We start from the raw sequence: 15,864 nt of genomic DNA on the forward strand, positions 1-15,864 counted from the left end.
GTTTTACAAACTTGACACCTTCGTGAGTCACTTGCGGCCCATTCAGAATGGACCTGTGACTCACTTTTGGACCGCAACCCACCAATTGGGAACCACTGCTATAAAATATTAGTGAACAATTTAGCATCTGTTAGTAAATGTTTCAATTCATAAACCCTTTGTAAGGAGTAAATTATTGAGAGGTGTGATTGAAACATTAGGCTATGTTATTCACTGCCTTTAACTGAACCGTGCACCATGTATTATGTATTTATTTAGGGTTTTTTTCTATTGTTTTGGTTTAAAATTTTTGCTGTCCATTTCATTTGTGTTGAAATGTTTCATGCTGTATAACCTTTTTTAAGTTTATTTAATATTGTGCATTATGTTCAATACTTTAAATTGTCTCTGTATACAAACTGTGCAACACAAATAAACTTGCTTAAAGTAGTATGCTAAATGTAGACTCACAAGTCAGTCTTTAGACGCTTTGCTTATCAGAAGGCGGAGATCTCTGATTGTCTGGTGGCGAGACCATGCTAAATGTAACTCTCATATGTAGCCATCTTGTTCATTAAGTTTGTACCCCCTCCTATTACTGTGATTAACATGGAAACAACATATTGTCTATATTACAAGAAAAATGTCAGTCAGTAGCAATCCTATATAGTATGAAGTCAACTGTAAGGCCTTGTATATTTTATTTATTTAACCTTTATTTAACCAGAAAAACCTCTTGAGATTAAAAATCTTTTTTTCAAGACTGTCCTGGCCGAGACAGGCAGCAATATAAGTTATAGACAGACAAATAATGTAGAATAATACAGCTCTAAAACAAGCAATATAAAACACAAAATAAGATTACTACAAAGAAAAGCCAAAAAGTATGATAATGTATACTAGAGGTCAACCACAAAAATGCAAAAAACAGCAACTACACATGATTACAAAGACCAGCTAAGACACACCGTGACATAAGCACATAGAAGATTGTGTACAAAAATCCTGCAACAGTGCTTTGAAACGGCCGAGAGGAACCAAAGAGTGCAAATCCAAGTCTCCCCTCTGCAGAAGATTCCACATATAAGGAGCTGCATACATAAATACTCTCTTACCAAACTCTGCACGTACCCTTGGTACAGACAATAAAAACATGTTATATATAATGAATATAATTTATTGTTCACTTATTCTTCCTTATCATGTGGAATTGTGGGGTTGGCCTTTAAAATGATTACAAATTCAATAGCCTTACAACAAAAACAAGCTATGTGTATTATTAATAAGGCTGGTTATGATCACACTAATGTGTTGTTTTTTTAATGATTTGGTTTATCATAAAATAATGCAGATAATGTTCAGAGCAGAAATAAAGTCACTCCAGACTGTGTAAGTTATTATTATTTTTATTATTTTTTAAATTTTGCACAGGAGAGCAAATACAATTTGACATGTATTTGTAAATTTACTGTACAAAAAGCCAAAAAAGATTGTAAAGATATGTGTTTCTATTGTTTGGGTTAAACTGTGTAACAATGCCATTATTCAAATTAAAAAATATGTAAATTATTTATGGTTTAAAAAAGGATAAAAAAAGCTATTTTTGAGGGATACAAGTCTGAATTATTATTTTTTTCTTACTCATGAGCCTTTTCAGTCACTATTTTGTTTATACTATTTGTATTGTTTATAGTTATTTGTTTATACATTGTATTATTTATGAATAAACCACACTGAGCCTGCAGCTGATATTCTTCTCCCTCACACCAGGCCTGCCAAACATCTTTTTATTTTTGTGTAATATTTGCATAGTAGTTTATTTATCAGGCAGCCAATCACAGATCAGATTGTGTAATTATCCTCTTATTTTCAGCAGTGTACAGAATCAGAGAGGGGGCGGGGCTTGTTGGAATATTCCTGCTCTCTGATTGGTCAGTTCAGGCCAGCAACAAATCCCGTTTTTTTCCCGGGGCCGTGGTCCTGCCCGGGCGGGTAAAGGCAGCGGATGAGGAGGGAGGGGGGGTGTATGTGCGTAAAGAAAAGACCTTACGTCACGTGACCGCCTCTTACTCCCAAACCCATCATTTGAGGAATAACATATATGTGTTATAGCAGCGCGCGGCCGTTTCCTCTGATGCGTTCAAAGGCAGATTGAATCATAGGATGCTATTTAAACGAACGGAGGGATTTTAGCCACATTCACGGACTAAACTGGAGGTAAGGCGTTTTAATCACTGCACGTTCATTCATTACCGGAGGAGGGACATTAATGTATTAAAATAAGCTTCAGTAAAGCCTCGATATCTGCATCCTGGGTGGGTTATTGTGAGAAGTGTCTGGGCTTGACCTGCTCCGTCCGGATGGAGAGGAAGCACCGATGCACCGTGTCGCACAGGCTGAAGGACGCTTCTCCATCGCCTGTGATCACGATGCACTGTGCCCTACTGCAGCATCACTGCCATCCGCCGACAGAAACACACATAGAGGACAGTTTTAGCATCATTATGAACAAAAATCCACCAGGATCAGCTTGATTTTCTGAGCTGAGATGGCTTTAATTTGAGGCAGAAAGATGCCCTTCAGAGCTGCACTCATCCACCATCATTGCATGCATTGAAATGTGGCTCACAGACACATTCAGATATAATGTGGAAGGTGGTTGATATATCCTATAGCTATACAAACATCTCTATCAGCTATAGTCCAATCTGTGGACTCCACAGGCCTGTAAACGCCTAATTTGCGCCCATAGGGTATGAATACATTTTAGGAATCGCGACAAGGCCACAGTTTCCCACCGCGCGGATCACACAGCTGTAATGTGTGGTCAAGAAAACATGTTTGTCTCTGTCGATTTAATGAATGATGCAGCATTGTGGGTGGATGCACTGGACGGGCTGGGCACCACCTCTGATCAAATCATACAGGGATTTAAAGTCTTTGATTCCAGTGAAGTGTGTGAATGCATGGACAGGAAGGCCTGTGGAGGACTGTGGCCCTGTAGACCACCACAAGGAGAGCAGTGTGAGTGAGTGATGTTGCATTTCATAAAACAGCTCTGCTCCTTCCCCTGCAGTTTGGTGTAAAAGGCAGCTGAGATTGGACTTTGTGTGCCTGTTTGCAAGTGGAGGAAAATACTGAGTGGTCATCATGGCAGGTAAGCCAACTACACAGTGTGCGTGTGATTTTGGAGTCCATGCACAGCCCCTTTACAAAGGCTAAATTGTAATCCTTCATGCAGCTGTCTTGATTTCTTTATGTATTTGGTGTGTGGGCAGCTGCGTTGAACTGTGTCTTTGTGTCCTAGAAAACAACTTCCCTCCCCTGCCTCGGTTCATCCCCCTCAAGCCATGTTTTTACCAAGACTTCAATGAGATCCCAGACCAGTGTCGCACCATGTGCAAGAGGCTCTACTACCTCTGGATCTGTGAGTGTACCTGCTTTAAAAGTTTGTGCATTGACTGTTGAGTTGCAGTATCGCATGTACATTTACAACATCTTTAAGTACAACTCAAGTTTCAGTGTGGATTGTTTCCTGCATCATGGTATAAGCTGTTAACATGTCCATAGCTTCTGTGTTTCCATGCCGTGTCACTTTGTTTTACCCAAAACATCATGAGAGAGACAGACATCAGAGGCACTCCAGTATAGCTGTGAGACCAGATTGACCGGTCTCACTGTCAGGTTCCCCGTTTCTTGTACATTTTCATGCACAGATTGAAATATTGTGTCTATGTTTGCTTGACACGTTTGCTTTTTGCTCTTCACAAATCTAAAACAGGACCTGAGGTTAGTTTTGATCAAGTTGATCGGCAGAAAATGACTTTTTAAAGATTACTTTTGGGGGCTTTTAATGCCTGTATTAGTACAGATAGCTGGAGAGTGACAGGAAAGTGGGTAGAGGGAGGGGATGACATTGAATTCAAATCCTGGCTGCTGCTAAGGACTCAGCTTATAGTGGGTGTAGGCTCTACCAGGTAAGCTAGAGCAGTGGTTCTCAACCAGGAGTCCAGAGACCCTCGGGGAGTCCCAGGAGGTCCTGAGAAAAATGAGGAATAGTTTATTTTCACTCTTTAATATACAATAGAAGTGAGCCTAATGTGTGTTAGGGTCATGACTCATGAGTGACTGGTGAAAGGTGGCTGGGCTCAGCCTTAGAGATAGGGTAAGGAGCTCGGACATGCGGAGGGAGCTCGGAGTAGAGCCGCTGCTCCTTCGTGTCGAAAGGGGTCAGTTGAGGTGGTTTGGGCATCTGATCAGGATGCCACCTGGGCGCCTCCTGTAAGAGGTGTTCCTGGCACGTCCCACTGGTAGGAGGCCCTGAGGTAGACCCAGAATATGCTGGAGGGATTACATATCTTATCTGGCTTGGGTAGCCTACACCTCGGGGTCCCCCAGGAGGAGCTGGAAAGCGTTGCAGGGGAGAGGGACATCTGGGGTGCTTTGCTCGGCCTGCTGCCCCCGCGACCTGGCTTCGTATAAGCAGTTGAAAATGGATGTATGGAGTAACTTTTCTGATCATAGGTTTCACTTCCTCCACTGTTATCTCCTCAACTGTAGATGACCACTCTAGACTGAATCACCGTGACGTTACGCTAACACTTCCTTGTGGACAGCCGGCATTTGTTTTGAATTGCGGACATATGTGAAATTGGCAAACTTGTTTATTTCTGTTGTAATTTGAGCTGTAACTGTAACGTTTTTAGATATATAGTTAAACAAGGTGGTTTGACCCATCTGATGGTTCTGCTGTGCCTTCTGTGTTGCTTTGCTACTGTCTTTCATAAACCAAACCTACCGGCACGGAAGCTAAGCGATGGAGGCCAGCTGCTGTGGACGGGGGCTACAGTTAAACATAATTTAGTCACCTAAAAAGACTCACCTACAAAAATCCATATTAGGTTTAGTAAGTGCTTTATTTGGAATATTTTCATTGCTTTACCTCACAAATGAACTCATAGAGGCAGCGGTAGACCAGCACATCCTGAGTTCTGATATGGCTGTTTTTGTCAATGGAGTCTGGTGGCTTTGAGATAATTGGGGAAATCGCTGTCTGACAGCAAGGTAAAGCAGTGGAAATATTCTAAGTATAGCGTACACTTAAAGTCATAATGATTTTTTTTTGGTCAGCCTTTTTTTAAGCAGGCTGAAAACTAATCAGTTGAAGTGTTTGCTCAGCGCCATTTCGTTTTATGTGCGTGATTGGGAGGTTTTCTACCTGGAAGATGTCTAACACCCAAATCTTTTCAGATGGAGCTCCCTGAAGCAAAATCTTATCAAATGGGGGTCTGTGACCTAATGTGTATCACTTTTACACAGAAAGGGTTGAGAGCCACTGAGGTTGCCGTAAAAATAATTGTTTTTAAGTATTTTCAAGCAAAATGGTGAAATCTCCGTCTTCAGCTTCGTAAATGTGAGGATTTGCTTTTTTTTTCTTGGTTGGAAATCATTAAAGATTGAATATCTTTGAGTTTAGGTTTGTTGGTCGGACAAAACAAGATATCTCTAGACATCTCGGGCTCTTGGAAACTTTTTTATCACAATTCTTTGTTTTTAAATAGACCAACGACTTATCTGTTCGTCCAGAAAATAATTGGGGAATTATTCAGTTGCAAAAGGATTAATTGGTTAGCTGGGTCCAGAATTTGGAATCCACTCACTACACAGAGTTGACCGATTCATTTGGCATGGTGACATGAAACAGCAGGTTTTTTTGGTTAAAATAAAACATAACTAATGAGTGCCACTGAGAGACTATGCCAAGCCAATCAGGGCCATGGACGGGACTAACACCGTTGTCAAGCTGATGTCAAACGTTGTCAAGGGGTGCGGCAGAACTAATGAGGATTAATAACAACAATGGCGAGTGCTATAAATATGTTACATGCTGCTATCGAGGCTGCTCTAAATTGCCATGTCTTCTCAATATTGGCTGACATCAATGATTGTTTTACTTTCCTCCACTACACTCTTAAAAGCTCTGGCAAAACATGTATGTTGGCATGGCTACACATCAGTGTGGATATAAAACGGTATTGGATTCAGGTGGTTATATTGGTCTGTAGTGTTTGGTTTGGGAGAATTGTATCCCCTTCCCCTCGGGAAATCAGTTGGAGTGGACGTAATGTCAGACAGAAGATGGATTGAGTTTACAATTCTGATACAAGGCAAAGTCATTAGCTGTGTTACACCAAATCCTGCGACCCGTCGGAATCTGTGACCCAAACCAGTAAGTGAGTCTGGTACTGGGTGACAGAATCTGATGGGTCACAGATTTAGGTGTTACAGTCGCAGCTCCAGTGATAACAGTACAATCAAACTGTAATATTCACATGTGCATCATGGTGTCTTTTTCATTACTTTATAGGTTTTTCCATTTGAAAACAAGAATGTAAGTCTGGTGAAGAAGTAGATTAGTTTACACAAGATGTTTGGTACCTGTAGAGTAGAAACTGTGTGCTGTGTGTGCTAAATAAATTGTAGCTCCAGTCTTATAGCTCTAATATAGAACAGAGAATCTGGTGTTTGGTCGTTGCAGAGATTCATAGTGATTCAATCCTGCTGAATTATGAGTAATGCGGCCTGTGGGATTTTCACCACGGAGGCTTTTGTCTTCAGTCTGTCATGTTTTGGTCATCCTCGCTCCTGCTCTGTGCTGTTGACAGTGAATAGTGCAACACTGGCCGTTAATCTGATTGGCTGTCTGGCGTGGATGTGTGGAGGTGGCGGAGCGACCAACTTCGGCATGGCCATCCTGTGGCTCATCCTCTTCACCCCCTGCTCCTACGTGTGCTGGTTCAGGCCCATCTATAAGGCCTTCAAGTGAGCACTCTGAGCTTACTCAACATTTTGTACCTGCTGCCGTTCTGCTGAATCACATCGTTCCTGACATTTATTACTCTCCCCGTGCAGGACCGACAGCTCTTTCAACTTTATGGCTTTCTTCTTCGTCTTCATGGCCCAGGTGGTGATCAGTATTATCCAGACTGTTGGCATTCCAGGCTGGGGAGTATGGTAAGAGGCCTGAATGGATGATAATCAAACACAGATATCTGATATGTTTGATGTGAAGTGTAAATACAGATGGGTGACAAAGTAAAGAAGAAAAATAACATGAAGTTGTTTGCACAAGTTGTTGCTCTTCTAAAATATACTCGCGTGGTGGTGGTCCACCTCATTTTCATACCGTTCAAACAATTCAGTGATCTCTGCATCCAAGTATTTGTCTTTAGTAAGTTTCTCCACTTCTTTTATTTCTCCTTAAATTTGTCACCCAGTCTGTACCCAAGATGAAGAGTTTAAAGCAAAAATACTTAACATTTTCCATCACCTCTGTGTGCTCTACCATAACCGGCACTAAACAGAAGGTATTTTTTACACAGCACAGTTCACTTAAAGGTGTGAATAGGTTAGTCCGCAGGCTTTCTGTTTGCCAGAACCAGGGCCATAATCAACTGCCCCCCTCCCAGGTTCTCCATCCCTGTTGAGCACTCTGTTTCCGTCCTCACAGCGTGCTGCGGTCGGATGGTGGATTGGCACACTGTTAGGATACAGTGAAGGAAGCCTGTGTTACACTCATATTACATTCTAGCTTGCCACTTTTAAATACATTTGAAGGGGAAGAAATAGAGAGAACAGTGTTTGACATTAGCCCTTTTCACACAGAGATCGTGGTAAGGCCGCTACAAAGTCCCTTCTTTATGCAACCTTTGCATTTTTACACAGAACCAAACGATGGCAGCATCATTCTGCTCCCGTGTGTGATTGCAAACAGCATCGTGGCCTTCTGGAATCAAAAGAGGCCTGATGGGCATGACATGTAACACAACAGCATCAGCCTCCAGTGTGACATAAAACATAAGCATCGGCGGCGCTTTCTAAACAATAACAGTGGCATTAAAATGTCGATAACAATCATTTACCATCCCTGTTATATGGCGGCTGACCTGGTCCTCTGCTCAGAGGGCATGGAACTCATTGTTTTCCCTATTTGCAGACAATTACGGCCGGTGTTCTTCTTTGAGTTAGCCACTAACTGCTAACAGCTGCTTTTTAAATCTCCCACTGTGGGTTGCACACATAACATGTTGTCATATATCCTGTTTATACAGACACAGTTTTGGCGAGACCACTTTGTGCCCTCTTTCCGCGATCGTACCTTATATACAGAACAGCGAGGCGACATAACAGCGTGATATTCCCGCACTGAACAGGCAGTTTTAAAGGGGCTATTGATTGTACCTACCCACAGCAGTCAAGCAACGGTGTCTGCTAGGGTATGGAAACACCATTTGGATAAACCACAAGCACAACTCTAGTACACTGTAACATTAGAACCAGTAGTAATAATAATGGCAAGTTTATTAAGTTTATTTATGATTCTGATTACATTTGGTAATGATTATTTCAGACCTTGGTGCGTGGTTGCCTGTCATAGCCATTTTTTAATAATATATTGGGGAGGGACATTTTCAGCATATTTGAATATTGGAAGAGATGTTTTCCCCCTTAATATACTACTGTTTAGGTCAGAACAATGTGGTTCACATAGGATGGAGACAAAACCTCTACATAAATTTCAAGAACAGTTATCAGCTGCTTACCTTTAGAAAAAGCCCTCAAATTGTGTCCCATATTAACTTAAAGGTATACTATGCAGGATTGTGGGTTACTGTGTGTAAACACGCTCACCAGCGAAAGTGAAAGTAAAACCCAACTCCAGATTCACTCTCGTTTGGCATTTCACCTCGCTATATTAGGGTTTTCTTGGCGTTGTGTTTCATGGATGCCAGCTGCTTACGGGTCTCTGCAGAAAAATACACTGCCACACACTTCTACTGGGTCTTAAGTGATGATTGATTACTTCTGTACGAGTCTATACATTGTTTTCAGGAAATCCTGCATAGTATGTATCTTTAAAGGAGATGTTTTTAAGTCATACACTGTGGCCCCTCCTCAGACAATATTGAGACCCTGCATTTGTTCACCTTTTGGTAAATTGACACCACTAAAATTACGCCGACTTTGCTATTAGCGGCCCCTGTTTGCAGTGTGCCCCTGGATGTACAGACTACTATCACATATGGGGAGCATTTCTTTTTCTATTACTCTTGAGCAGGTTTTTGCATGTTCATTTTTCAATGGAGAGATAACGCTATCCTTGGGAAGTCTATCATATCTGAGTGTTAAGATTGACTGTGCTCTGACTCTGAGGATGAGTGCGAGTTTGGATGCAAATTGCGGCAATGCGATGCTAAGGATTTAAAGTAACTTAATTGCACCGACATGCACCTGCCTCTTTTACCTCACTTCCCTCTCTCTCTCTCGCACCCCCCTGGGGAGATGTGCAGCACAGTTTGAAACCCTTGGCTTTAAACCAGTGACGACACAAATTTGCATTGTCACAGATCATGAGTGCCATAGCTTTGAAATGTTACTCTTTTCTTGTTTCCATTAGTGGTTGGCTGGCTACCATCACTTTCTTCAGCACCAACATCGGCTCAGCTGTGGTCATGCTGATTCCCACCATCATGTTTACTGCGGTGGCTGTACTCTCCTTCATCGCCCTCACAAAGGTGACCCAGACGTTTCCACATTCTTCTTTCAGAAAATAAACACTCTGAACTGTTTTAGCTGTTTCTACAGAAATATATTGTGGGCATATGTTTGGTTAAGAGGCTCTTATAAGTCTAAAACTTAACTTCACCTCTCGTTTGGTGAAGTCGACAAATGTAAACTACAATGATACTATTACACATTACATTTGTTTTTATGTTCATGTAGCTTAGGTGCAGCGCCTATTCAAGTTGACTGGCAAACTCAGATTTCTCAGAAAGCTCTTATTTATCTGACTTGGCATTTAATAATGTGGAAGCAACTGTAACCTGAACCAACATGGAGGCTTGACATCAGCCAGAGACCATTGATCAGTGTAATTAAATCCAGATTTTATGGATATGATGTTATATTGTCAGTGCACAATATTTTAATCCTTACACGATTAACTCTACAGTCAAAATACTACAACATAACTGTCTTGATGATATCAACGCTTACAAGTTGTTAACATGGGAATCTTTACCATCCATCCCATATGACCTGACCATGATGAACGCAGTCACTGAGTAAAGTATAGAGTGCTCAAATCACAGATGGGACCAAGCAAAGGCTGATAACGTCTGTCACCCTGCTGGTGGCCGCCCACAAAGATACTGTGTGTGGGTGTAGTGATACGAAAAATTCATGCCACCTGAGGAGCACTAATGTAGTTATATCACTGCAGAAAGATGAATTAAAAAAAAGTGTTTTAATTTCAATTTGACTTTAATACTGTAGTCTTTTTTTCCTTAATCTTCTTGATTTCTTTTAAAAACATGAGAAGAAGGCAATCGGCAATGAAAGAAGAAATAACCCCAAAAATATTTAAGAAATTAGTAAAAAAAAAAATAAATAAATAAAAACAAAGTAGGAAATGACCTGGAAGTAGTGCTTAAAAAATATTTTAAAATTCTGTAACATAATTTTAAAATGTAATAATAATGATAATAAACTTATTTTTTCTCAGGTTTCAAATATTTAAAAACTTGTGAAAGCTGGAGGAAAGGCACAGGAAAAGTGATGTCCCTCCAGGTTTTTTAAAGGGTTAAAGGCAATGATAATAGTAAAATGCCTCATAAGTTACCACTTCCTTTTTTTCCAGGTTCATAACTTCTACCGTGGCAGTGGTGGCAGCTTGGGTAAGGCCCAAGAGGAGTGGGCCACTGGTGCCTGGAAGAACCCCCACGTTCAGCAGGCAGCCCAGCAGGCGGCCATGGGAGCCGCGCAGGGAGCCATGCAACAGAACGAATACTCAGCAGCTCCCACCTACAACTACGACGACCCAATGTAGGGCAGAGGAGAGGGCCAGGCTGCCGAGTGGGGGAGATAAAAAGGGATCAATTAAGAACACAATTCAGAATTAGGTGCCCTTCATTGTAACACTGTACAAGCTGAATCCAACCAGAACAACGTAGAGAAAAGTCCTGTTTTTGGTGGAAGTGTACTCTTGTTGAATTCTGACTCGTGGGAGTTATTAATTTAAGTCACATTTAAATCAACAGCCAGTTATTTAAGGTTTTTAATCTCTTATGCTGCTCAATTTTAGCCGATCAATGTGTGTGTTGCTTTCTAACGGAGACACATAACAGCTCAAACCAGTCCCCTGAGCTTCATCAGTTTATTCAGGTAGGTTCATCTGTGGTCAGCGACTTCTCTGCCTCTGCCTCGGTCACACTTTGAAAACATCTTTAATTACTTTTAATGTGTTTTTGATGTATTGCAGTAACTACATTGTCAAGAGTGTTTACTTTCATTAGCCTTGAAGGTCACCAAACACAATTGCCCCTCCATTGATGCACTGTAGCTGCTTGTTTCAGTTTGGGAAATATGCTCATTTGCTTTCTGCTGAGAGCTGGATGAGAAGAGCCATTACTTTAATGTCTGTACAGTAAATATGAAGCTACTGCTAGCAGCTGGTTAGCTTAGCTTGGCAAAAATACTGAAAACAAGGGAAAACAGTTAGCCTGGCTCTGTAACAAAGCTAGTTTCCATCTGCTTTCAGTTTTCTGTGCTAAGCTAAGCTAACCACCGGCTTACGATAGCTTCATATTAAATGTACTGCTAGCAGATGCTTAGCTTAGCTTAGCTTAGCAAAAAGACTGGAAACAGGGGAAGACGGCCTGGCTCCATAACAAAGCTAACAAAACCCACCTACAGCACCTCTAAACTCACTAATAAACACATAATAACTTAATGGACAGAGCTAGACTAGCAGTTTCCCCCTGCTTTTTCAGTTTTATGTGCTAAGCTAACTTCCTATTAACTGTATAGCTACCAGCTGGTTAGCTTTACTTAGCAAAAAAAATGTTAACAGGGGAAAACAGTTAGCCAACAAAACCCACCTACAGCACCTCTAAACTCACTGATAAACACACAATATCTTGTCGGACAGTTCCCCCCCTGCGTTCAGTTTTCTGTGCTAAGCTAGGCTAACCAGTGGCTAACGGTAGCTTCATATTAACTGTATGGCTAGCAGCTGCTTCGCTTAGCTTAGAAAAAAAAAACTGGAAACACATAATACACAGTCCTAGGCTCGCAGTTTCCCCCTGCTTTCAGGTTTTTTGTGCTAAGCTAAGCTAACAAGCAGCTAGCCATAGCTTCATATTAGCTGTACAGACATGATAGCGGTATCAATCTTTTTTTTTTCTTTCTTTTTTTTTTTTTTTTACAAGTTTAGGGTATAACTAAACTGTAATGCTGTGTTCACGTGAAATCAGGGTGATAGTAGACAGCAAACCGGATATTTTAGTGGATGGCAGCAGGACGTTAAAATTAGCAGGGTGTCTACTGGTCCTTAAAAGTCTTAAATTCAATATTACAACAATAAAACAAGGCCTTAAAAGTCATTAAACAGTATTAAATTTTATTTTGTGAGGTCTTAACTACTACATACTTTTTATCTAATTTCATTTATCCATTTTTTATTTCTTCTTGTGAATATGAGTGGAGCATTTCTATGTAAAAGTTCACATTTTTAATATTACAAATCTTTAACAAAATATAATACTGAAAAAATATACCTAAAAAATCTGTCCTGAATTTGGTTAAAAGGTGTTAAAAGGTGGCATCACCATTGCAACATATTGTCATAGATGTTTCGTGTTGTCCAGATGCTGTTTTCCGTCTGCCATCTACTGTCTGCTAATTCCTTGTGAATGCAGCATAAGTTATATTTTTAGCAGCCTAGTATCCTTTTAATACTGGCCAATAATTTTCTTACTTTGGTACTTTTTGTTGAGAAAGAAAACGTTTAACCTGACCCAAAACTCCATAACAGAATCCTAAATAAAATGAAATTTTAAGGGAAGATGAATAAAAATGTAATTGGGCACATGACTGAAATCAGATGGCACAAAATTTATGAAGAAAGTAATTTTCCCAACCCAAAAACTTTTAAATCCCAGAGAAAATATTCTAAAATTTATGTTTTGGTGACCTGATAGTTTATTTTAACCGATGAGAAGTTGCTCTACATCAGTGAACCTCTCAGTTTAATTTTTTTATTTTTATTATTATTATTTTTTACATTCTCAGGAAAGGTGTGACAGCTGGTTTTAAATTCTTCCTGTAAAAGCCCTTAAAGTGTTAACATGTCTGGCTTTTGTCTCCTTTTAATTTCCATCATTCAACCATCCGGGGTGTTTGGTTTCATCATCGCACACTGGTTTTGTGTTCAGCGGGTTGATTTCGGTGAAATTAATTATTATGACATATTAAAGTGAAGCACATGCAGGATTAGGATTGCAGTTCATTGGATAAAACATTCCAAATCAACGTTGTACAGGTTAAAAGAAAACCAAAACACTTGCAGGTTGGACACACAGTAAATATTAATAATCATTGTCGTAGGTGGTCATAGCATTGTATGAAGTGATGGATGTTTTCACCCCTTTGGCAAATTTTCCCAATTTACCCCTCCATGTAAATGCTTTAAATGACTACTTGTTTCTGAAGCTCTGGATTTCAGGCCTTAGTGTGTCATTTCGTGGCTGTTGGTGTTTAATCTATGAGTAGGTGTAATATGATATTTATATAAAAGAAAATATAAAATTCAAGCCAATTATTTCTGTATGAGGTGAAACTGAGAGAGAGGATAATTGCGTGTGGCCACTCGGTCAGAGACAGCGTCATGCTGAATTCAGTGTCTCTCAAGTCTTCTTTGAAAAACGTCTTCAAGATTCAGTAGGTGGTTATTACAGTAATACAGTATTAGACTTGAAACAGATGTGAAGATTCGTGTCTGAATGCTCGTTATTTCAAAACCTGTGAGTCGTCTTGTCTGATTGTGATGACGTGGTATTCAGTAGGCTGTTTGTTGTTTTAATTTTCAGTTGTTGTTTTTTGTACCGACCTTTTGTTTTCTCGTGTGTGTATTTTGGATGATGTGTGGATGAGTCTGAAGCACATGTTCCTTGTGTCTTTCCATGGCTGTGGGAAATTTGAGATTTTTTTTTAATTATAATTTTTGAAAAAAAACTTTAGATAATGTTTTGCACTGGGTTACCTGTCGACGTCAGTGCAAACTTAAGTCACAGTGGATCACAGTGGAGCAATACCAACATTAGTATGGTAGATTAAGCAGGGTCCTGTTGTGCAGGCCTGAAATATAGACGTAATGACCGTAACATAAACTGTTACGAAATGAACAAGGAGCCTGTTTTCAAGTTGGACACCACTAGTATAATTGTACAACTGCATAACATTCTCACCAGCAGATGCACATACAGTAGTTATGAAGTATAACCCTGTAAACCGTAACCATCCACACGCTCATCTGTTGCACAAAGTTTAGCTGATCTGTTCTATAAATTAAGTGTGAAGTCTGCAGAGGTGAACAAACAAGCTACTTTTCTCTGTGCGTAGGTGAATTTTGGATCTGTTTTTTTTTTCTTTTTTGCCATATGTACATACAACACAGTTAATGTGACTCTGGAAACTACAGCTGTATAGTAATCGTGCAGCAGGAACTGCAGTGCATTGGGTACTAAGACTCTGCATTTCATCTTAATGTATCAAAGCTTCGGAAAGCCATCTCCCATCAACTCCCCCACGTTCCCACATGTACTGTATGTTGTTTGATATGTATTATCATGTACTATATCATAACTAGATATAAATATATAATTACTTGAGGTGAGGTAAATATTTGCCATGGATAAACACATTCAATAGAAACATGCTCTAATTAGGTGAATGAAATGTTTGAGGAGGCTGTGTCTCCATGAGTGGAGTAAATGAGGAATACATTTTTGTGTATTACTTTTGTATTATTTGGTCTTACCCTAATAGATATTAAACAGTTCTTGTTGCATCTTGTTTTGTTATTTGATGAGTTTGCACACTGGTCCCACACTGCTGAAGATGTAGAAGAAACATGGATCTTTTTTTTAAGTTTGAAAGACTGGAAAGAAAAAAAACACACTAAAAAACAGCTGCCACAAACTTTAGGTCTACACCCTCCTATCCATAAAATGCCCTCCAACAAAAAGTGAATTATTTATTGCGTCCTTAAAACTCGCTTTAAATCAAAGTTATTGTGAGCTGCTCTGAACAGAGTTGCTCCTGTGATGAATACTGATTTGTTCGTAAAGTGTTGAACGACGTCAGCAACAATGAAAAGCTTAGACCTTTAGACCTTTTAAAGATAATTTTTAACCAAGTTTAAGCCTGATTTTTGGACATATAATCTTTTTCTTGTGAAGGCATTGCAGGTAAGTTATTAAGACAAGTAGTATACTGTAAACTTCAGTTATTATCCTGGCTATTATTTGCTTAAATCACTGAACTCAACGGGCGTCTATGTGGGACAGGCCTTTAATTCCTTTCACACAAACTTTTTCTCAGCAAAGATGAGAGAATACAATAAAAAAGTTTATTTAAACCAGTATGAATATTACTTGTATAAAAATTAGGTTTCCATTAACATATCAATTATGAATCACTCATTTAATCTGGCTCCGAGAGACAGCACTTCAGAGTTACGACACTCATCTTATAACTTTCAGCATACTGACACAACACCACCTTATCCTGTTAAAACAATACTCATAACTTGGATTAATTTCTATGAAAAACCCTCTTGATTATTTTGATGGAATATGAAGGAAAATCAATGTATGGACACATAGTCTGACTAAATGACCACTTCAGAGGTGACGTGGGGAGTCACCACTTTTTTTTCCTCGTTTATCAGGCAGGTAAATCTCAATGAATTACTGTCTTCTCTGGTGCTCATACATTAGTTTCAATAAAACTTAATGATAGAATTGTAGAGAATCTAAGTGAGCT

At 39.8% G+C, this 15,864-nt stretch overlaps 1 protein-coding gene across 1 annotated transcript; it reads left to right on the plus strand.

Moving 5' to 3' along the window:
• The first annotated feature begins 1,989 nt into the window (after window positions 1-1,989).
• Window positions 1,990-14,887, plus strand: scamp5a (secretory carrier membrane protein 5a). The gene is made up of 7 exons (XM_050073756.1): window positions 1,990-2,196; window positions 3,056-3,136; window positions 3,287-3,406; window positions 6,645-6,801; window positions 6,892-6,993; window positions 9,437-9,554; window positions 10,679-14,887. Exons 2-7 carry the CDS (start codon window positions 3,130-3,132, stop codon window positions 10,865-10,867), a joined length of 693 nt encoding a protein of 230 aa, XP_049929713.1. The 5' UTR covers window positions 1,990-2,196; window positions 3,056-3,129; the 3' UTR covers window positions 10,868-14,887.
• The last annotated feature ends 977 nt before the right edge of the window (window positions 14,888-15,864 follow it).

The sequence above is a fragment of the Epinephelus moara genome, chromosome 20, assembly GCF_006386435.1.
Source record: "Epinephelus moara isolate mb chromosome 20, YSFRI_EMoa_1.0, whole genome shotgun sequence".
In the NCBI taxonomy this organism is placed as follows: domain Eukaryota; kingdom Metazoa; phylum Chordata; class Actinopteri; order Perciformes; family Serranidae; genus Epinephelus; species Epinephelus moara.

Coding starts and splice junctions, on each gene's coding strand:
- scamp5a (XM_050073756.1), top strand. Junction 3,407..6,644: donor GCTCTACTACCTCTGGATCT/GTGAGTGTACCT, acceptor TGCTGTTGACAG/TGAATAGTGCAACACTGGCC. Junction 9,555..10,678: donor CCTTCATCGCCCTCACAAAG/GTGACCCAGACG, acceptor CTTTTTTTCCAG/GTTCATAACTTCTACCGTGG.